This window comes from Rhynchophorus ferrugineus, unplaced genomic scaffold (assembly GCF_030347505.1).
Source record: "Rhynchophorus ferrugineus isolate W39M unplaced genomic scaffold, kcgeb_rfMv2 rfM4, whole genome shotgun sequence".
NCBI lineage: Eukaryota > Metazoa > Arthropoda > Insecta > Coleoptera > Curculionidae > Rhynchophorus > Rhynchophorus ferrugineus.
In genome coordinates, this window is record NW_027472583.1 from 26,587,237 (window position 1) to 26,610,036 (window position 22,800).

General features: G+C 32.8%; 3 protein-coding genes across 3 annotated transcripts in view; 1 reads left to right on the forward strand and 2 right to left on the reverse strand.

The window, feature by feature from the left end:
• kug (FAT atypical cadherin kugelei) overlaps positions 1–22,800 on the forward strand; it is an 837,087-nt gene that overhangs the window by 50,174 nt on the left and 764,113 nt on the right. The gene's annotated exons all lie outside the window — the stretch shown is intronic.
• LOC143196333 (uncharacterized) lies at positions 13,277–14,150 on the reverse strand. The gene is made up of 3 exons (XM_076403999.1): positions 13,621–14,150; positions 13,369–13,531; positions 13,277–13,292 (listed from the first exon to the last, which is right to left on the reverse strand). Exons 1-3 carry the CDS (start codon positions 14,033–14,035, stop codon positions 13,277–13,279), a joined length of 594 nt encoding a protein of 197 aa, XP_076260114.1. The 5' UTR covers positions 14,036–14,150.
• Positions 17,049–21,384, reverse strand: LOC143196334 (uncharacterized). Its single transcript, XM_076404000.1, has 3 exons — positions 20,869–21,384; positions 20,428–20,766; positions 17,049–17,191 (listed from the first exon to the last, which is right to left on the reverse strand). Exons 1-3 carry the CDS (start codon positions 21,281–21,283, stop codon positions 17,049–17,051), a joined length of 897 nt encoding a protein of 298 aa, XP_076260115.1. The 5' UTR covers positions 21,284–21,384.

Genomic DNA, 22,800 nt, shown 5'->3' on the forward strand with positions numbered 1-22,800 from the left:
CCGGATCCTCATGGGATGTCAAGATTGTTGTGTCATCCGCGTATGTTGCCGCAGTAGTTAATAAATGCAATGATAGCAAAATGATTTGAAAAGAATATACTGCAACAAAGAAAACAAGAACTAAACGTAAAAAGGTAAATACGATCTCTGTTAAAAGTAAAATATATTACTTGGGTATACAAATATTAGCTGGATTAGGCCTCTAGGAGATATCACTACGTATAAAATGCGCCTAGAACTCATAAGTAGTGTGCTTTAATGTAAATGTAATGAAACACAATCTTAACCGAGAAACTCTTATGATTGTAAAATTAACTGTAGATTAAGCCCATCGATAGTATATGCATTAGAAGTACTATAATGTTAAAATAAATTATATTTGATAGCATAATTTTTGTTTCATTACTTTATTTATATTAGAATTTTGTTATATGTTAAAGCCAAAGTGAACTAAAACTCAAAGTTGATGAGGAAACATTGCGTTTTAATGTCATACATTTCACTGTTTTATTGAACGGACTATACATTCATATTTCTATGTGTAAATCATAATAATTTATTCATTGCTTTGTAAGTTGATTTAAATGTTACAAAATATGAGGTTATTTCACAATAGAGAAAGTCTGATAATGTCGTTATAACGGTTGCACACCTCTTTTGCGCAAACTCTCAACGCAAACTCTTAGAGCGAATGATTGAATTCATATTTTCACACATTTTGTGTGTTTTTACTTTTCAGCGAATTCGGTAAATTTCGTAGTTGGGCAAGTTAAAATGTCATTTATGTGGTAAAAGAAATTCCACATAAGGGTTAAAAATACCTAAGCAGCTTAATTATATCTCCCATGCGAATAACTTGACACCGCACGTTCCATGTAAAATATAAAATATAAACTGAAGGAGGAAATTCATGGTTTACAATGAATTTCAAGGGCTAATTACAAAAAAATTAATAACCGTGGGTCATAATTCCTGGCGGAATGCTGTTTTAAACTGAAATATTATTCTATTTATTTTAGCGACGTTTCTCTCGTTTTTAATGAGACGTCTTCAAGGGAGGTCGACCAGAAATAACTAAGCAAATGACTTATAAAGCACGAAGCGGTTGCCTGTATAGGGTGGTACATCGATCGAAACATTGTAAATATTGTTCTAGAGTTAAACTTCTTAATATAACGGAAGAAAAATAGTTTGGAAAAGTCCATTTATGCTGACTAATTTTGCGAAAACGGGCTTGCTTTGAACACATTTATAAGGTTTATAATGATGGTGGATGAAGGGTAGTTAATTTAGGGGTCGACGTTGTGTACTATTTTATGGATGTTGCTTTGCGGATAAAAAAAAACAAATACAAAATACTGATATGCCAAACAAAATGTGCTGCATGAAAAGGGCTTTGAAACCTATGATAAATCAAAACGGTTGTGGTTGGTATGGTTGCGATCTGGTACGGCTCTTGATATCTTTCGGTCCTACAGATACCGTTGCTTCATCGTCGCTTTGGTATTTGAATGTGGTCCATCGGCGACGTTGAAAACAAGCTATTTTTCGGACAGGGCTCGCGTAATCGACGCTGTGGGAGGATCGGTGAATGGAGGTAAAACGAAATGAAACAGTTTTGTTTATATTAGGTGGCCGTTATTTATTGGCAATATAAAAAATGTAGAAAACACAAAATAGATAAAACGGATGGCAGCGGTGTTACCTGGTGACGAGTCTTGGGTAGTCGATGATGGAACGTCTAAACCAAACGATGTTCGGTTACTGAATGATTGGAAATACCCTTCAATAACATCCCAGGTAAACGTCTCGGAGTTGCCAGCTATTCGATATCGATTCTAGTTGGCACTGCTGGAACTCCGCCCCTGTTCAACATCTGGGGTTATATTTCTGGGTATTTTGTAGACCGTTATTCCACTATGTAAAATTCGACATGCCTCAAGGTCGCTATAAATTAAATATCATTTTTAATAAACTTTTGAAATTATTTTGTGATTTTTTTGATTAATTTCTAATATTTCACTATTTTTATTTTTTCTTAAAAATATCGATATATTTTTCTGTAAAATATCGATATTTTTTAAAAAATATCGAAAACTATATACGGATATTATTAAAATTATCGATATATCAAATATCGATATTTTTTTCGGTGGCCAACACTCCACTACCTACATCTTGTATCTCAGAATTTATTTAATGATTTACGGGCGACAGTATCCGCAGTAATCACAGCATACATAAAACATGATAAAACATCATCGGTGAATTCCCCTTCAATGGCCCAAACCCAAAGTTAACTGACTATCTAACAAACATTTAAAAAAATTGTGACCGGACAACAAAACTGCCTCGGCAAGAGTGATAGCAGAACAGAACTGAACACTCACTTGAGTAATATTGTTTCGACAAAAACAGTATGGCCGAAGCTTTAAAGCTAACATTCATGGATGCGATTGCAAAACCAACGCTTTCATGCTAAAGTTGCGAAAGAAATAGTGCAACGATTTTGTGGTTTGCTCAGGTGAATCACCATTTATATTGCTTCTTAAAAATGGCCAGGTTTATGTAAGGAGAATTCCAAAATAACCCTACGACCCGGATTGCCTGCTTCCTACGGTCAGGCATGGAGGGGGTTCCGTTAAGATTTTGAAGGAGATTTCGTGGTATTCCTCTATTCTTATTACTGCTAATGAATACATCCTTAATAATGTTATTATCTCTGGCATATTCCTGTCAAATACTGTCATATTTCAAGATGATAATGCGCCCATTCTCGCAGCCAAAAACATTTAAAAAACCTTTCCTACTCAGCACAATCACTAGGCATCAACATAATTGAACTGCTATTGTAGTACTCCTTAAGAGTCTATATTATATATACATATTTGCACCTCATACTTTACAATAATTTATTATATACTCATTTATATTTGTCCCCATCGTTTGTAAAATAATGCTCGCTTGATTGTTTGGTTAAAGTTGATTTGCAGGGTATTGAATATATGAATATTTAACATCACAAATGTCCTGGTTGAGCGGCATCTTTGAATCTCATCTTTGATCATCAGAAAATATACCATTCCATCGATAGTTCTTTGAATAAAATACCGAAAAAAAGAGAAGAAGTATGGGATATTAAAACCTAGAGTGTTTTAAAGAAGAGTATCGTAGTTCTTCCGAAAAAGTTCCCAATTAATTAAATAAATTCCCAAATTTTATATATATATATATATATATATATATATATATATATATAAATTTTTTTTTTATAACATCTTTATTAGATACGCTTAGTACAATCTTAATTATTATTATTATTACAATTAATTTATTACTACTTTTCCTATGTGCTTGGATTAATTAGCAAGCAAGACGAGTACGAGAAAATACATCAGTATGTATTCCTCAAATATAAAATTATAATTATTTATTAATTATTAACTTATAGCTATAGTTTACACTAATAATACACACTAAATGTTCACACAAGTTCGTATGGTTTTGTTCGTTTCAGATATATATATATATATATATATATATATATATATATATATATATATATATATATATATATATATATATTTTTTTTTGTTGCCCTTTGTCACATAGAATATTAAAGGTTAGTAAAGCTGCTCAAGTTTTAAACTGTTTTAAGTCCCAATCTTTTATATTTCATGTTTGTGACAGGGAACGAACCTTTCGCAGGTCAGAATATTAAAGCGATGAACGTTTGTTTTCTTTAGGAGAAGCGTTTGTTTTACGAAGCCCAACAAAAAAACGGTACAGTCCATATATTTTCGGTGGGGTCCTCGGAACGGGGGCTCCGTTCAAATATGCCTTCGCCTGCGAGCGTTATTCTGGACGGTGTCAAGTCCGATCAATTTTTAATAAATGAATTAACGAGCACGTCCGACAGGTCGACGTAACTCCCGCGCGGAAAAATCGTGAAAAGCCTGAGCCCCGGAAGCTTTCCGAGACCCGGTGAGCGAGCGCGCGAATTTTTAATCAAGTCCTAATTTAATTGATGGTTTCGATAAGCGGATCGGACAGGCCGAAGAAGACCTCGCCGAGAACGTCATTTTTACTTAGAAGACGGAACGGGCACGATAGATAGGTTCCGTTATGGCTTTCAAGCAGTCGAAAAATTGTTAGTAGATATTTATCACTCGAAGATACTGGATATCTGTAGTTCTACATTGACCACGTATATCGAATTACTTAATAAATTCATCGCTTTGTAATAAAAGTAGGTTTTTAAGTTTTGAAATAAATTTTATCTTCTATTATATATAAAGGTCACTTGCTGTTAGCCTCGCTCAAACTCGAGAACCTCTGGCTAGACCGGTTTTGGTTTTGGAACATGTGTGGAAGTCCAGGAAATTTTGGTGAGAAAGTATGGAATAATGTGGTAGGATACTGAAGAACATTAATTAAAAACACTATCAGTATAATTGGCAAGAAAATAACTGCAGGTAATATTTTATATTGCCCAGTAATACCACAATCTCCAGTCGAAAACTGTGAAATACTATTACTATTCAGTTCAGTTAGAAACCCATTTTCTTCTGTCTGGTTGGTATTCGAATCTTGTACAAAATGGTACTGATTTCATGCACACTATACGGCCCATCACATTATATTAAATATACTTTTCAATTTTAGTTATATACTTATATACTATAAACAAAAGAAATAAGTCTAAACCTCAAATAATACTTCTCTAACACTTTTCTTCCTTGGAATGAAAATTCACAACTATTTGGAGTTTTTACCGATGTATAATTACATTAGGGACCCTCAATAAGTGTAAATAAGACCTGTACCATACATACCGTACAGTGTGACTAAAACAATTACGTCAGGAACAGATTTCGAGAGTTTTATCGCGCTTTTAAAATTACACTATTTCAAAAATCAACTTTTCCACCAGGTTTCTTTCACCACCAGATTTATTATTGTCATTAATTTATGGGATGAGACAACAATGAAAACTATAATATGTATATATATATATTATAATAACGGTCAACATTGAAAACTATAATAGTTGTTTTCAAGTGACGTCGTCTGGTGCAATGCATATTGGACAATTTCATAACCACTTTCAAGATATAATACCATAAAAAAAAAGTTGTAAAAATTCAAATTTATGTCAGACATAATGAAATACTATATAAATAACAAAGCAATTGCAAATTACAGATAAAAGGGTAAAAGTATTATTTAGTAGGAGCGATGTTACCATTACCATTTGCAGATCATCACTTTTTAAAAATTAATTAGTCCCAGAATTACAAATGTTTTTTCATTAGAATAACAATTTAAACAAAATATTCAAAATAGTTAATATAATGTTATATTCAGCTATAATTTATTATCAACTTTATATATATATATATATATATATATATATATATATATATATATATATATATATATATATATATATATATATAGAATTATTAAATAATAAAGCACAATTTGCAGGAAGTTGGATTTTAACCTTTCTTCATTAATTCATAGAGAAAAAGTGGAAGTCGTATTCCTTGATTGAATTGAAGACGTATTGATGATTGATCATTACTTATATGAAACTATACTAAATAATCTAATCTAGTACCTTTATGTTTATGAATATGCCTGAGAGATTTTTGACTTATTCTAACAATCCTCTAATTTATGGATCTTATCAGCGGATCCAGGATCTGATAAATAAGTTGGATGTTGAAACAATTCAAATGTCAATGCGCTGTTTCAATTCAATGTTTTTTTATGTGATATGTGAATAGTTGCTTTATCTTGGTGGAAAAATACTCTTTAATATGTATATTTAGTATTTTATTACGAATATTTTAATCTAACTGGTCCGAACCATTAAAAATTAGTTAAAAACTAGTACTATAATAAAATTGTTTTATTTAATGGAAAGGGGAGACCTGTTGAAAGGCGATTCAAAACAACATTGAGGGTAATATCAAATCAAGCCGTCTGGCTCCTTCACCATTCGAGCAGTTTTTAAAACAGCTAGCTCTGTAGTCATGGTCGTATTATATTACACCCCCTTCCTTAAGAAATAGGCACAAGGATATACGTGCTCTTTATTCTGTTTGGATATTTAGTTATTATAAAAATTGTTTGTATCGATAACACCTTCGTCCGCCAGGTTGCCTCTGAAGATGTTCGAAATGGTATGGTTTTGCCCAAATTTCCATGGTACCCCTCTACGGAGTGGTTTTCCAAATTTTACAATTTTTCAAGATTGCAATGATATATGGCTATGAAATTAACCGTTCACCCTGAACTGCAAGCTTCTATCCAAATTCCAGTAGGCTATGTTAATTCACAGCATCTTCAGTCTGCCTTTGGTAGCTCTACTCCTTAAAATTTGATATATGTGACGGGAATCCACGGACTAGGGGTGTCTTTCAAAACTGGAATATTTCTTACTTGGAATAGTTTATGGCTAGGGGTCGTTGAACACCTTCCAACTTTTATTTCAACGTTCATATTTTGTGACCTTACAGCTTCAGCTGTGATACTTCTACCTGAGCTCAACTTAACTACACCAAAGAACGCTTCAAGTAACTGCGGAACGATTGCCAATCCAACGTCAACATGTCTTCTTTTTTTAATAACTAATTTGATGCTGATGCTCTTCCCGAAAACCAACCGCGCCTGTTATAAAATGGAAAATGGTTTTAACCACAAAAACTAATAATTTATTTGATGAAACTGTTTTATTTTGCGGAAAGAAATCTCGCTCGTTCACTATTCAGAGCCGTATTACGTAACATATATTATTCGTATTTGGAATATTCATCATACGAATTTTTCACTGTGGCTGTGCGTAATTATTATTAGTGCTCCGTTTATTACAATGTTGTTTAGTTTGGGTTCCCAAGCTTCACCAACACTTATTTATATAGTGTATGTTTCAATAACGAATAGAAGAACTATCAAAACCACGCGATATTTTACAAGATCGATATTTATTTTTTGACTATATATTTATATATAGATTTATGACATTATTAAAGGGTTCTTCCAAGTATTTTTCTTACCTCGGAAGAGTAGAGATGTGTTCCTTTTTTTTAGGTTAATAACGTTTTGATCTTTTTCCTATTAATGCAGTAATATTTCAAAATCAGTAATGATTTTTAGGGTTTATTGCTCAGCGAATGAATTTAAGATGAAATAAAAAAGTGATGGTATAAAATGTAACGAAAGACAAATAGATAAACGGAGAGAGCAGTCCAGTATTACCTGAGAGACGCTTGGACAGTATGCAAGTACCCTTCGTTGATATCCGAGATCAATGTCTGGCACTGGACGTCGCTTCTGGCACCCTGCACATGTTCCGTATCTGGGATAATATTTTCTGGGTATTTTGTAGGCCTCTGTTCTAAGATGTGAAATTCGACATGCCTCAAGGTCGCTACAATTTAATATTGAGTGTTGATTTTTATTATGATAAATCCTCACAATGAATGGGAAAAGATTTGGATCAAATCATATCGTGTTTAAATTTATTGTAGCAATATTTTCGGAAACACCACACGATCTAGCACAAAGCGTACAGCCGAGCAAAAAAATCGACAAATGATTTGACAAGAACAAACAAATAAATAAATATGTTATTACGAGAAGCAATAAAAATCCACAAACATTGTTTCAGGCTTGCGTAACATGTTGATTGTGGATGTTAGATAAATACAAACAGCACAAGTAAAGCGAATTCAAAGCAAACATCACAGAAAATACGTTCCAGTCTCGACTAGCTGGAGAAAAAATATTTTTATATCGGCGCCGCTTTATTTTTTGCCGGATCCAGCGGCAGCGCCAAGTATAACAGGTGGAATAAATTGAAAATAAAAGGAATTACCTGCATTTAAAAGGATTTTTCGTTCGTTATCGATTTGGGTTTCGGTTTGGTTCGCGGCAATTACTTAATTGATGGATTCCCGTTTTTTTATTTATCGCGTCGCTTTTCGTTGACTGATTTGGGTCTCGGACTGGATTTTTATAGATTTTTCTATTCATTAACGTTGATGCATTTATATTTATTTGTTGAGTACGCCATAGAAATAGATGCGAAAAAATTAATTGTAACAGAAAAATGCAATGATGCATGTGTTAAAATATACCTATTTATGAATATTTTTTAATATAACTTTGGATAACAAAAAACTAAAACAGGAAAATGAAAATATATAAAAGGAAAGGAAAAAGAAAAAATGCTAAAAAAGAAAAAAGAAGAGAACAAAAAGGAAAAGAGCCAAATAATAGACGATTCAAACATAACAGAAGTAAGAAGATTTTTTGAGAGATTTTTCTTCTGCATATTCCATTAAAAAATTCGAGTTTTACGGAAGTAATCCATGCTGTCAAAATTCAGATACTGATGATAGTTTCGTACTATGTATAATATCTTGGATTTGATATAAAATTCATATTAATTTTGCAAAATAAGTTTGAAAAAATATTTTGAGGAACACATAAAAATAATTAGCTTTCTATAGATTTAAATTAATATTAATATTTTCTTGTGTTTCGAATTTATCATAATTTTGATTTTTTATATTTAATAATGTAAGAACTTTTTAAATATAAATTAACAATTATTTTTGTAATTACTTTTAAAGCAAATTGAACTTGTTAAAACTGCTTAATATCAAAAGTAATTAATATGAAATATGAAAAAATTGGACAGGCTGTAACTTAATATGCTAGTTTCTCGATTCAACAAATCTGAAATGTTTAATACCCCAAATTATTTTCCATCTTCAATGATGACAATGATACTAAATTGTTGTTGATATACCCTCTTCTTAGCAATGTTCTTGAAAGTAGACACTGGATGACCCGTTAAGATTTTGTGAAACTAATTCGGTCTAATTGCCATTGATCTAACCCTTGCGGGTTTATTGATGCTTTAGTCTATTTTCTCTCTTTGTTTATATTTTCGACCTTTGCATCAGTTTTTTAACCAGTTTTTACTCTTACAGTTACCACTCGAATAACTATCTCGAATACCACTATTGATGTGAGAATATAGGACGAGCACGTGGTATATGTAAATAAATTTTTGAAATGAAAGCGTGATTATTTAAATTTTAGTAATCAAAACAAAAAAAAATTATGCAAATTTTTATTATTGTTATCATATTTCGTTCTAATAAAGGATCTCTGCTCACATATCAAAAGCACAAGTTTTTAGTCAATGGGCATGATGATACTAACATTGTTAGGGAACAAATATTCTAAAAAATAATTATTTTACGATTAAAATTGTGATTACTTATATATTTGCAAACAAAACAAGCAAAAAAAATCATAACAAGTCGATATATAAAGTTAAACACTTATGGAAGTCTGATTTTTGTTTACATTTACTATTAAAGTACTTATGCCAACAATGATATTTATTAGTGTAGTTTTTCAAGTAATGTAACAATCTAAGCTCTAAATTATTCTCGACGGTGGAAGATTCTCTATTTCTAGTATGTGTAACTTGTAAATAAATCAAATAATGCCGTAGAAAAAGAATTCGGTTATTATTATCATATTTAGTTTTAATAAAAGGTCTCTATTCTCATATATCAAAAGCATCCTAAGTTCTTATTCAATGGATGTCATCATAATGCTACCAGTATTATAGGACATATTGTAAAAAATTATTATTTTTGAAATGAAAGTGTGATTATTTAAATATTAGTAATCAAAACAAAAAAAAAATGCAAATTTTTATTATTATTATCATATTTCGTTATAATAAAAGATCTCGGCTCACATATCAAAAGCACAAGTTTTTAGTCAATGGGCATGATGACACTAACAATGTTAGGGAACAAATATTCTAAAAAATAATTATTTTACGATTAAAACTGTGATTACTTATGTATTTGTAAACAAACCAAACAAAAAAATCATAACAAGTCGACATATTAAGTTAAACGCCTATGGAAGCCTGATTTTTATTTACAACTAGCTGACCCGACAGACTTCGTCCTGTCAAAAAGATTTGTAATGTGGCAGTTTTTGTGCCTACGTATTTTAAAAAATTCTCCTGAACAGAACCATCACCCTGGTGATAGGGCGTTGTGAATAAAAAATAATTAAATAAAACATATATAAGGATTGAAAAGTAAGTAATCGCTTTATTGTTAATCATGTGAATCATAATTATTATTATTATTATCATTGTAGTGCTTTGTGGTATACGATGTTTTTTGTTTGATTACCTGGCGCATAGATAAACAAATCTGATGGTTTTCCAACACGGGAACAGGCAACATACAATTGACCATGTGAGAAACATGGGTTTTCTAGATTAATACCACAAACACTTAATGATTGCCCCTGGGACTTGTTTATAGTCATAGCAAAAGCAAGCCGCACTGGAAACTGTAGTCGTTTAAACTCAAATGGCACATCAGTCGGAATCATTGGGATGCGCGGTATGAGAACATCTTCTCCTTTATACTTTTCTTTGAGTATAGTTGCTTCTATCACATTGTTTAGTAATGTTTTATCGCTAACCGTGTACCGTTGCAAAGACGCGGTTGGTTGATATTTCGCAACATTATAACCACCGATCCAACCTTTAATTGAAGATTGTGAGGTGGCAATCCTGGCAAATCCAGCGAGTTTAAAAATTCCGGTGGATAGTTGACTACATCATCTTGATTAGTAGCCGAATCAACTGATTTATATATCCTCAATTCGCCTGTAATTTGTTCTTGAATTTTGAAATTTAATTCATTTACATCTATGTTTTTTGCAGCCAGTATAGCTCGTTCGCTCAACCAATCATGGTTTCTGTAATTTTGAGAAACATCTGGAAACACCTTCTGAATAAGTTCATCTTTTGATCGAGTTAACTGACAAAAACTTTGAGGAAAGTTAATGCAGCCAGTCAACATGTCTATAGGAAATTTGCCATTACCAATGTCAATGAGTTGTTTAGAGAATATGTTTCCAGATTGGTCATTTTGCAACTCGACACGCATATTCTTGCTTAAATGACGTACTTTGACATGTTTCCACAAATTGGAGGACTTTAGACATGCATTGAGTTCATCAGCTGGCGTTGATCGTGGAATCACTGGCAATGTTTGACGAAAATCTCCTGCTAATAAAATCATTGCACCACCAAATCGGTTATTATTGCTACGTAGATCTTTTAAGGTTCTGTCTAAAGCCTCCAAAGATTTTTTATGTGCCATCGTGCATTCATCCCAAACAATCAATTTACATTGCTGCAAAACCTTTGCCATTGCAGAGTTCTTCGAAACGTTGCAGGTTGGAGTTTCATTGCTTTGCATATTTAATGGCAATTTTAGTGCTGAATGGGCTGTTCGACCACCTTCAAGCAAAGTTGCTGCGATTCCCGACGAAGCGAGTGCAAGTGCAATTTTATTTTGTGAGCGAATTGTTGCTAATATTAATGAAATCAAAAAAGTTTTTCCTGTACCACCAGGTGCATCTAAGAAGTAAATCCCTCCAGTTTTATCATTTGTTACTTTCATAAGAGTTTCAAATACATACTTCTGTTGTTCATTTAACAGTGGAAGATTTGTTTGAATTTATTCTTTCAAAGCGTTGAGATCATACAGTCTTTCTCGATGCAACTCTTGGTTAAAAGCGTCATGCATTGGACGATTGGGTGCGGTCAGGCCTAATTGAATTAATAGTTTGTTTGACATTATCAAGCACATGTCCTCAATTGAAATCAATGCTTCATTGTAAATTTCTTCACTGATTTGTATATTTGGATTTCCCATTCTATTCCGTATTTGATACAAAATATCATCACACATATAATCTTTGTACTTGATCCACAAATCAATTGGGTTTGATGGGAAGCATGTAGATATGATTATAGAAAACAATGTTCGTACTTGATGAGCGTGTGATGATATTACAGCATCATTGAGAGTTTGATCCCAATGAGCGTTATTTTCAAGCAATTGCAAACGTTGACAGGCTTCTCTGTAGGATCCACACAATTCATCATCAACATTTCCTAACTATTAGAATGATGTTGGGCCACGTACATTGACTAATAGCAGTCGTAAATAAAAACATTCATCATTGCTTGGATGTACTGAATAAATCCGGCCAATCGCATCGGTGGAATATACATCTGTATATCCTGGAACTGGTTTTCCTTGTTTCCGTCGTATAAATCTCCTTGAGGATTGATTCCAGGTATAATATTTTGGCATTTCAGAATATAGCAATGTTTGTGCGAAATCATCGTTTTGGCATGTCTCAAAAAAACTGGTTAATGTAGTAGATGGTGGCTGAGCAGCTCTTTGTACTGCGTTCTGTGCTATAAAATACACTCTTTGTCCATTTTCTAAATGCACAGCTAAGTGAACAACGGAAGGGTGTCTCTCATGAATAGGAAAAGAAAATATTCGCCAAACTGCTTCATTACTACTGACATAGCGGCCCATTTGGTATTGGGTAACTTCATCATTAGAATTCTCTGCACCAATTCCAATCACAGCCATATCACTCCCTTTGGTTACATATTTGCAAATGTATTTAATCGATTTCACTGAATGGCAAGATTCAACGTTGATGTGTGCTTTGAATGTCCTTGATAAAATGGGTGAATATGGAACAATCCAACGATTATCTATTTCAATATCTTGTTGATTTAATTTGACAATTGTTGATTTTCCATTGTCTGCTGTCGATCTGCGACGATACAATGGATAACCGTCATTACCAGTAATTGTTTCCGATATTAATGTCCGTGGATATCGTTTTGAACATTTACCATCCATCATACACGGTGAATTTTGATTAAGAGTTCCACAGGGACCATGTATCATGTTTTTGATAACTACCTCATGCAATCCAGGATCTACTTGTACATTAGGGATTTCAGCTGATATCACTGCATCAACTTCATTTGGCCTTATCTTTTCAACCAACCAAATCAAAATGTGTGCATGTGGCAATCCTCGTTTCTGCCACTCCACAGAATACATCCAGCAGCGTGTCTCACCAAACACATTATGTTTTACGATGAAATTCATTAAAGATTTCAACTTTTGTCTAAAGACTCTGGCTGTAATATCATGACGATCAATGGGTGATTGACCAGGGAATAACTTCTGCTTAATTTCTATCCATTGCGGATTGCATTTAAATGTGATGAACAAATCTGCTGTACCATAATGACGAACATACGACATGACATCTTGAGCATATTCGTTCATATGCCGAGGGCTTCCGATGTATGTTGCTGGAAGAATAGTCATCTGACCGATATTCTGTGCATTTCCATCAGTATTAATCGCATCTCGAAGGTGAATATACTCTTCAGATCGGAGTTTGGTTTGATTCAACCTGATGAATGTTAATCTCTCCGTTTCAATTTTAACATACATGTCAACAACATATTTGTGATATAATCGCCGACATTTCAATATGTGATTATCTTCATTTTCCCGAATCATTAGGCGGTATGAATAATAGTTCATTGAACTGACTTTTTTGTTGGTTTCAGAACCTGTAAACAGATTTTGTTTTAATAACATTCAAATACATAATATAGTGACTGAGATATTATCGCCATAGCTAAACTAATATTTTAGTTACCTGTAATGGGATTTATCATTTTTATTGATAAATCGTAGCCATCTTCACCTTGCCAAAATATAATGGGATATTGCAGTGCATCATATGAGCGGTGTGTTTCCTTTATACGTTGTAATTGATCATTCCGACGATGTAAAACAATATCACGGGATTCCAAGTTTTCTCCAACTACAACGATAGCAACTTCATCAATAGTTGGTGCATTAAAACGTCTTGTATGTTGACCTGCAGGTGTTTTATCAGCTCTGATTACAATTTTGTGATTATCGGATGGCATCAGATCCAGGGCAGTTTTAAACAATATAATCAATTGATTGTGTTGATGAAATAAAGTTTGTAATTGTTCTAAAATAGACCTCTTTACTAAATTGTTATGTGCACAACGCAGATCAATTTCTTGTGGTGAATTGCCCATAAAATAAATTTACAGGAATTTGTTGTCGCTATCTGACACTGGTAACAGTGAACCTGCTCTGTGATATATTTGCCCTTGTATCTGTAAATAAAAAAAATATTATGGTGTTGTATAAATTAATGGATTGTCAATGATCAAACTTAAATAATATTTGATCTTAAAAAGTATATATTTAGTTTTAACTAATATCTATCAAATATAAAATATAATAAAAGTGTCACTGAAACTGAATCACCATATAATATGATGACTAAGTGATATATTTCGTAATGATTAAGAAATTGAAGATTAGTAACACATCTTAACTTTGGTGACAGAAAATTTTGTTCGCTAAAATAATTATGAGTAACTGCTATAATACATACCTTGAAAGTTGGCATAAAATTTTCCCGAACTGCATTTGTTGCCCCAAATGAAGTCATTTGAAAGCAATTGTTATATTGTTGAATATGTGTCAAAAAGTGTATAGAATCTGTTCCTATTCCTGAAACCAATGAGTACAATGGTTCTGGTGGTGGATCCAATGGTATCAATTTCACTTTACCATTTGCGCAACACAATCCATTGGCTTCGTTTTTGTATTTTAATGCCTTGCAGTGTGAGCAAACCAAGTTCATAGAACCAATAACAACACATTGGTAGTTACTGTAGTCAATTGACACATCGTAACTGAAAGCAGCTCGATTCAAACTTGCGCGATTATTAGTTGAATGTCGCGCTCGCGCTTCACGCGTTTGTGATATCCGAATTATTTCACGTTCATTTCCGTCGTCACGTTCTTGTGCAGTACGATTAGATCGGTAATTAGCTTGGTTTATAGCATTTCTGGTTCTTCTACCTAAATTGCTTCGTCTTATAGGAGGCATATCAAATATAAATTATTTTTTCACTAATCACGAACTAAACAAACACTAACTAACTAAACATTCTGCACAAAACACGATATACGAATTTGTTTCGTGTATCAGTTGACAATTCATCTGTCATCTGTCAAAAGTCATCTGTAACAGACAACATTTTTTTTTTAAATTTGATATGACTTGAACTCAAATCCTTTTAAGCCGTACTAATTGTTTTATTTATTTAAAATTTGGATATTAAAAATAATAAAACACTGCTGGTAACGCGATTTTTGTTTGACTGATGTAATGACGTGGAAACTGATGCATTTTATCTCGCGTGCCGAAACTAATACAAAAGAAACGCGAGTTTCGGAACGCGACATTAAACTCCTCCAACTATGTATTCTGTGCTCCAACGCACACACGCACATTGTTTTGATAGATATGATCTTTGACGTTAGGAACCCACCTACATTGCTTAGACAACAGTGAGTACTTGTAATTTAATATGAACTTTATACCATAGCAATAAAGCTCAAATTGACTACGTTTTAGTTACAAATCATTTGTATGGGAAAAAGAAAAGGGCTATTTTTAGGGTCTTTCCAGCAATAATTCTAATTTTTCTCGTCGTAAAAACCATCCTTGAACTTCAACGAACATTTTAAAAAAAGATTTGGCCAAATTGGTCCAGGTGTTGTTGAGTTATGCGCTTACCAACACATTTTGCGATTCATTTTTATATATAAGATTATTATCGAACTATTTATGATAACAATGTAAATTATTAGAGTAGTTTTTCGAATAATATAAAAATCTAAGCTCTAAATTACGCTCGACGGTGTAAGATTACTTTTCTATTTCGTTCTACTCTAGTATGTGAGCTGAAAGAAATCGAAAATGCACTATAAAAAGAATTCGGTATAACAGATTCGAATCTGCACCGAAAGACACCTTTGGCTAAAAAGTACGCGAGACTGGCATATGCGCCAAAGAGGTCGGAGAAGAACAGCTTGGATTAACTGGTGAAAAAGTTGTGTATCGTTCGGATAAAGCGTCTTATCGGATTTTGAAGTGATTGCCTCCGCAAGCGTCTAGTCCCCGGGCAAGAAATACATCCCACGAATAGAGACGATAAACAGTGAAAGCCAAAAGTAAACCCCGGGAGATACATGGGACGTTTTTAATCCGAATATCGTAAAATGTACGAGCAAGAACGTCTAAATTATGTCTTCACGAACTTGCAAACATCTATTCGGATTATCAGAGTTTGAGTAGGAAATATTTATGTAGTTCAGAAAGTTTATTCTGTTGTCTCTATAATTATATACTCGTATGATTATTTAGTTTATAGAATAATTTTTTATATTTTTTATTAAAAGTATTACATACAACAAGTACTACATTATCATTTGGTTATATTTAAAATTATAATTGCTAAAATTGTCTCTAATATTTGTTTTGAATGACGGATGTGAAGAAAAATATCGATATGTATTTTTTAAATTATCGATAGAATATTTTATATAGTATTAATATTATTACAAATCTTATTATTTTATATTTTATTAATTTTAAAATAATATCGATATATCGGAGAAATTATCGATATTTTTTCGGCATCCTTAAAGTAGATTTTTAGATGTCGGTTCTGACGACTTAATACTAGTGAACATTCTGGACGACTTAATACTAGTGAACATTCTGGAAGACATTAAAGAAGATTTGAAAGACCTTCAGAAGGACTCGATGATATTGTTGGACGTTTTACAGCTTATTGTAACCTCAAAAGAAGATTACATCTTTTCAATAATCATTACTTAATCATTCATTGAAAATTGCATTAATAATACGTATCATTCCTTATTTTTATTTATCCTTATATTAATATATTTTTCACATACCTCGACATAATGTTTTCTTGTGACAAAATTTCAAGAATTTTACATAAGTAGCTTCTAAATTATTTTGGGAATTATGCTTCATCCTATTTATCCTAGGATGAAATGAATTAATACTTGATAATTACTTGATATTACCGTTATTAGTAATCCTCACAACATGCGTGTCAAAATCATCTTCTAAAATGTTCTTATCATAACTTCAAAACAATCGATAAAAAAATAATCGTGTGTTGAATGAACACTATTTCTTGTGGAGGAAAAATATTATTAAGAAAGAATCTGTTGAAACATGGATCCACTATTAAATATCACAATTAAAAAGATCATCAGTTGAGTATCAGCATTTGGTTCATCGTCTAATTCGGACTGCACATTGGTGGAAGTTTTGCTGAATGAATGATTGGCATTTTCTAAATGTTGGGATTAGTTAAATAAAAATAACTTATAATAAGTAGTTTTGGGAACTATCGATTGAAATTTACTATCGACTGTTTGGTAATTGATTACTTTTTACTATCGACTGTTTCAGTCGCTATTTTTGGTTCTACTGATTTTACTATTTTTTACTAGTGACTGTTTCAGTCGACTGTTTTCAGTCGCTATTTTAGGTCCGACTGATTTTGTTATTATTTACTATCGACTGTTTCAGTCGTCTACTTTTAGTTACTTTTTTGGTTTAATTTTCATGGTTTCTAGTTTCATTCGACTGATTTTTAACGTTTTAGCTCTGTCGTCCTAGCCGCGACCTTGACAAAGATGTACCCAATTTATGCTTACATAGATTTATATGTAATATATATAATTTTATAAATTTTTTGGTAGTTTGTTAATAACAATATATTACATATTGATATAGCAGCATTTACGAACCATTTTTCAAGATTTTTCAAGATAGAAGGATAAAAAGATTAAAATTGTGAATTATAAATAGTAAAATAATTTTGACTGTTTTTATTTGCAACTAGCTGACCCGACAGACTTCGTCCTGTCAAAAAGATTTGTAATGTGGCAGTTTTTGTGCCTACGTATTTTAAAAAATTCTCCTGAACAGAACCATCACCCTGGTGATAGGGCGTTGTGAATAAAAAATAATTAAATAAAACATATATAAGGATTGAAAAGTAAGTAATCGCTTTATTGTTAATCATGTGAATCATAATTATTATTATTATTATCATTATATTGCTTTGTGGTATACGATGTTTTTTGTTTGATTACCTGGCGCATAGATAAACAAATCTGATGGTTTTCCAACACGGGAACAGGCAACATACAATTGACCATGTGAGAAACATGGGTTTTCTAGATTAATACCACAAACACTTAATGATTGCCCCTGGGACATGTTTATAGTCATAGCAAAAGCAAGCCGTCAACATGTCTATAGGAAATTTGCCATTACCAATGTCAATGAGTTGTTTAGAGAATATGTTTCCAGATTGGTCATTTTGCAACTCGACACGCATATTCTTGCTTAAATGACGTACTTTGACATGTTTCCACAAATTGGAGGACTTTAGACATGCATTGAGTTCATCAGCTGGCGTTGATCGTGGAATCACTGGCAATGTTTGACGAAAATCTCCTGCTAATAAAATCATTGCACCACCAAATCGGTTATTATTGCTACGTAGATCTTTTAAGGTTCTGTCTAAAGCCTCCAAAGATTTTTTATGTGCCATCGTGCATTCATCCCAAACAATCAATTTACATTGCTGCAAAACCTTTGCCATTGCAGAGTTCTTCGAAACGTTGCAGGTTGGAGTTTCATTGCTTTGCATATTTAATGGCAATTTTAGTGCTGAATGGGCTGTTCGACCACCTTCAAGCAAAGTTGCTGCGATTCCCGACGAAGCGAGTGCAAGTGCAATTTTATTTTGTGAGCGAATTGTTGCTAATATTAATGAAATAAAAAAAGTTTTTCCTGTACCACCAGGTGCATCTAAGAAATAAATCCCTCCAGTTTCATCATTTGTTACTTTCATAAGAGTTTCAAATACATACTTCTGTTGTTCATTTAACAGTGGAAGATTTGTTTGAATTTATTCTTTCAAAGCGTTGAGATCATACAGTCTTTCTCGATGCAACTCTTGGTTAAAAGCGTCATGCATTGGACGATTGGGCGCGGTCAGGCCTAATTGAATTAATAGTTTGTTTGACATTATCAAGCACATGTCCTCAATTGAAATCAATGCTTCATTGTAAATTTCTTCACTGATTTGTATATTTGGATTTCCCATTCTATTCCGTATTTGATACAAAATATCATCACACATATAATCTTTGTACTTGATCCACAAATCAATTGGGTTTGATGGGAAGCATGTAGATATGATTATAGAAAACAATGTTCGTACTTGATGAGCGTGTGATGATATTACAGCATCTTTGAGAGTTTGATCCCAATGAGCGTTATTTTCAAGCAATTGCAAACGTTGACAGGCTTCTCTGTAGGATCCACACAATTCATCATCAACATTTCCTAACTATTAGAATGATGTTGGGCCACGTACATTGACTAATAGCAGTCGTAAATAAAAACATTCATCATTGCTTGGATGTACTGAATAAATCCGGCCAATCGCATCGGTGGAATATACATCTGTATATCCTGGAACTGGTTTTCCTTGTTTCCGTCGTATAAATCTCCTTGAGGATTGATTCCAGGTATAATATTTTGGCATTTCAGAATATAGCAATGTTTGTGCGAAATCATCGTTTTGGCATGTCTCAAAAAAACTGGTTAATGTAGTAGATGGTGGCTGAGCAGCTCTTTGTACTGCGTTCTGTGCTGTAAAATACACTCTTTGTCCATTTTCTAAATGCACAGCTAAGTGAACAACAGAAGGGTGTCTCTCATGAATAGGAAAAGAAAATATTCGCCAAACTGCTTCATTACTACTGACATAGCGGCCCATTTGGTATTGGGTAACTTCATCATTAGAATTCTCTGCACCAATTCCAATCACAGCCATATCACTCCCTTTGGTTACATATTTGCAAATGTATTTAATCGATTTCACTGAATGGCAAGATTCAACGTTGATGTGTGCTTTGAATGTCTTTGATAAAATGGGTGAATATGGAACAATCCAACGATTATCTATTTCAATATCTTGTTAATTTAATTTGACAATTGTTGATTTTCCATTGTCTGCTGTCGATCTGCGACGATACAATGGATAACCGTCATTACCAGTAATTGTTTCCGATATTAATGTCCGTGGATATCGTTTTGAACATTTACCATCCATCATACACGGTGAATTTTGATTAAGAGTTCCACAGGGACCATGTATCATGTTTTTGATAACTACCTCATGCAATCCAGGATCTACTTGTACATTAGGGATTTCAGCTGATATCACTGCATCAACTTCATTTGGCCTTATCTTTTCAACCAACCAAATCAAAATGTGTGCATGTGGCAATCCTCGTTTCTGCCACTCCACAGAATACATCCAGCAGCGTGTCTCACCAAACACATTATGTTTTACGATGAAATTCATTAAAGATTTCAACTTTTGTCTAAAGACTCTGGCTCTAATATCATGACGATCAATGGATGATTTCCCAGGTAATAACTCCTGCTTAATTTCTATCCATTGCGGATTGCATGTAAATGTGATGAACATATCTGCTGTACCATAATGACGAACATACGACATGGCATCTTGAGCATATTCGTGCATATGCCGAGGGCTTCCGATGTATGTTGCTGGAAGAATAGTCATCCGACCGACATTCTGTGCATTTCCATCAGTATTAATCGCATCTCGAAGGTGAATATACTCTTCAGATCGGAGTTTGGTTTGATTCAACCTGATGAATGTTAATCTCTCCGTTTCAATTTTAACATACATGTCATCAACATATTTGTGATATAATCGCCGACATTTCAATATGTGATTATCTGCATTTTCCCGAATCATTAGGCGGTATGAATAATAGTTCATTGAACTGACTTTTTTGTTGGTTTCAGAACCTGTAAACAGATTTTGTTTTAATAACATTCAAATATAAAATTAAAATACATAATATAGTGACTGAGATATTATCGCCATAGCTAAACTAATATTTTAGTTACCTGTAATGGGATTTATCATTTTTATTGATAAATCGTAGCCATCTTCACCTTGCCAAAATATAATGGGATATTGCAGTGCATCATATGAGCGGTGTGTTTCCTTTATAGGTTGTAATTGAAAATTCCGACGATGTAAAACAATATCACGGAATTCCAAGTTTTCTCCAACTACAACGATAGCAACATCATCAATAGTTGGTGCATTAAAACGTCTTGTATGTTGACCTGCAGGTGTTTTATCAGCTCTGATTACAATTTTGTGATTATCGGATGGCATCAGATCCAGGGCAGTTTTAAACAATATAATCAATTGATTGTGTTGATGAAATAAAGTTTGTAATTGTTCTACAATAGACCTTTTTACTAAATTGTTATGTGCACAACGCAGATCAATTTCTTGTGGTGAATTGCCCATAAAATAAATTTGCAGGAATTTGTTGTCGCTATCTGACACTGGTAACAGTGAACCTGCTCTGTGATATATTTGCCCTTGTATCTGTAAATAAAAAAAATATTATGGTGTTGTATAAATTAATGGATTGTCAATGATCAAACTTAAATAATATTTGATCTTAAAAAGTATATATTTAGTTTTAACTAATATCTATCAAATATAAAATATAATAAAAGTGTCACTGAAACTGAATCACCATATAATATGATGACTAAGTGATATATTTCGTAATGATTAAGAAATTGAAGATTAGTAACACATCTTAACTTTGGTGACAGAAAATTTTGTTCGCTAAAATAATTATGAGTAACTGCTATAATACATACCTTGAAAGTTGGCATAAAATTTTCCCGAACTGCATTTGTTGCCCCAAATGAAGTCATTTGAAAGCAATTGTTATATTGTTGAATATGTGTCAAAAAGTGTATAGAATCTGTTCCTATTCCTGAAACCAATGAGTACAATGGTTCTGGTGGTGGATCCAATGGTATCAATTTCACTTTACCATTTGCGCAACACAATCCATTGGCTTCGTTTTTGTATTTTAATGCCTTGCAGTGTGAGCAAACCAAGTTCATAGAACCAATAACAACACATTGGTAGTTACTGTAGTCAATTGACACATCGTAACTGAAAGCAGCTCGATTCAAACTTGCGCGATTATTAGTTGAATGTCGCGCTCGCGCTTCACGCGTTTGTGATATCCGAATTCTTTCACGTTCATTTCCGTCGTCACGTTCTTGTGCAGTACGATTAGATCGGTAATTAGCTTGGTTTATAGCATTTCTGGTTCTTCTACCTAAATTGCTTCGTCTTATAGGAGGCATATCAAATATAAATTATTTTTTCACTAATCACGAACTAAACAAACACTAACTAACTAAACACTCTGCACAAAACACGATATACGAATTTGTTTCGTGTATCACTTGACAATTCATCTGTCATCTGTCAAAAGTCATCTGTAACAGACAACTTTTTTTTTTAAATTTGATATGACTTGAACTCAAATCCTTTTAAGCCGTACGAATTGTTTTATTTTATTTAAAATTTGAATTAAATTTTAAACAAATAAAAAATTTTAAATAAATAAAACAATTCGTACGGATTAAAAGGATTTGAGTTCAAGTCATATCAAATTTAAAAAAAAAAAAGTTGTCTGTTACAGATGACTTTTGACAGATGACAGATGAATTGTCAACTGATACACGAAACAAATTCAAACAAAAAGGGCTATTTTTAGGGTTTTTCCAGCAATAATTCTAATTTTTCTCGCCGTAAAAACCATCCCTGAACTTCAACGAACATTTTAAAAAAAGATTTGGCCAAATTGGTCCAGGCGTTGTTGAGTTATGCGCTTAGGAACATATTTTGCGATTCATTTTTATATATAAGATAATAGGTAATATTTCGATTATTCTCTCGATTTAGAAAATAAGAAATATTTCCGTTTTATAATAAATAAAGCATTTATTTTA

Excerpts from the sequence above, each read along its gene's own strand:
- LOC143196333 (XM_076403999.1), bottom strand. The coding sequence starts at position 14,035 with ATGGGCAATTCACCACAAGAAATTGATCTGCGTTGTGCACATAACAAT. Across the intron at positions 13,532-13,620 it reads AATGATAAATCCCATTACAG|GTTCTGAAACCAACAAAAAA; the intron begins GTAACTAAAATA and ends ATCTGTTTACAG.
- LOC143196334 (XM_076404000.1), bottom strand. The coding sequence starts at position 21,283 with ATGGGCAATTCACCACAAGAAATTGATCTGCGTTGTGCACATAACAAT. Across the intron at positions 20,767-20,868 it reads AATGATAAATCCCATTACAG|GTTCTGAAACCAACAAAAAA; the intron begins GTAACTAAAATA and ends ATCTGTTTACAG. Across the intron at positions 17,192-20,427 it reads GTCGTATGTTCGTCATTATG|AAAATGCCAATCATTCATTC; the intron begins GTACAGCAGATA and ends CCCAACATTTAG.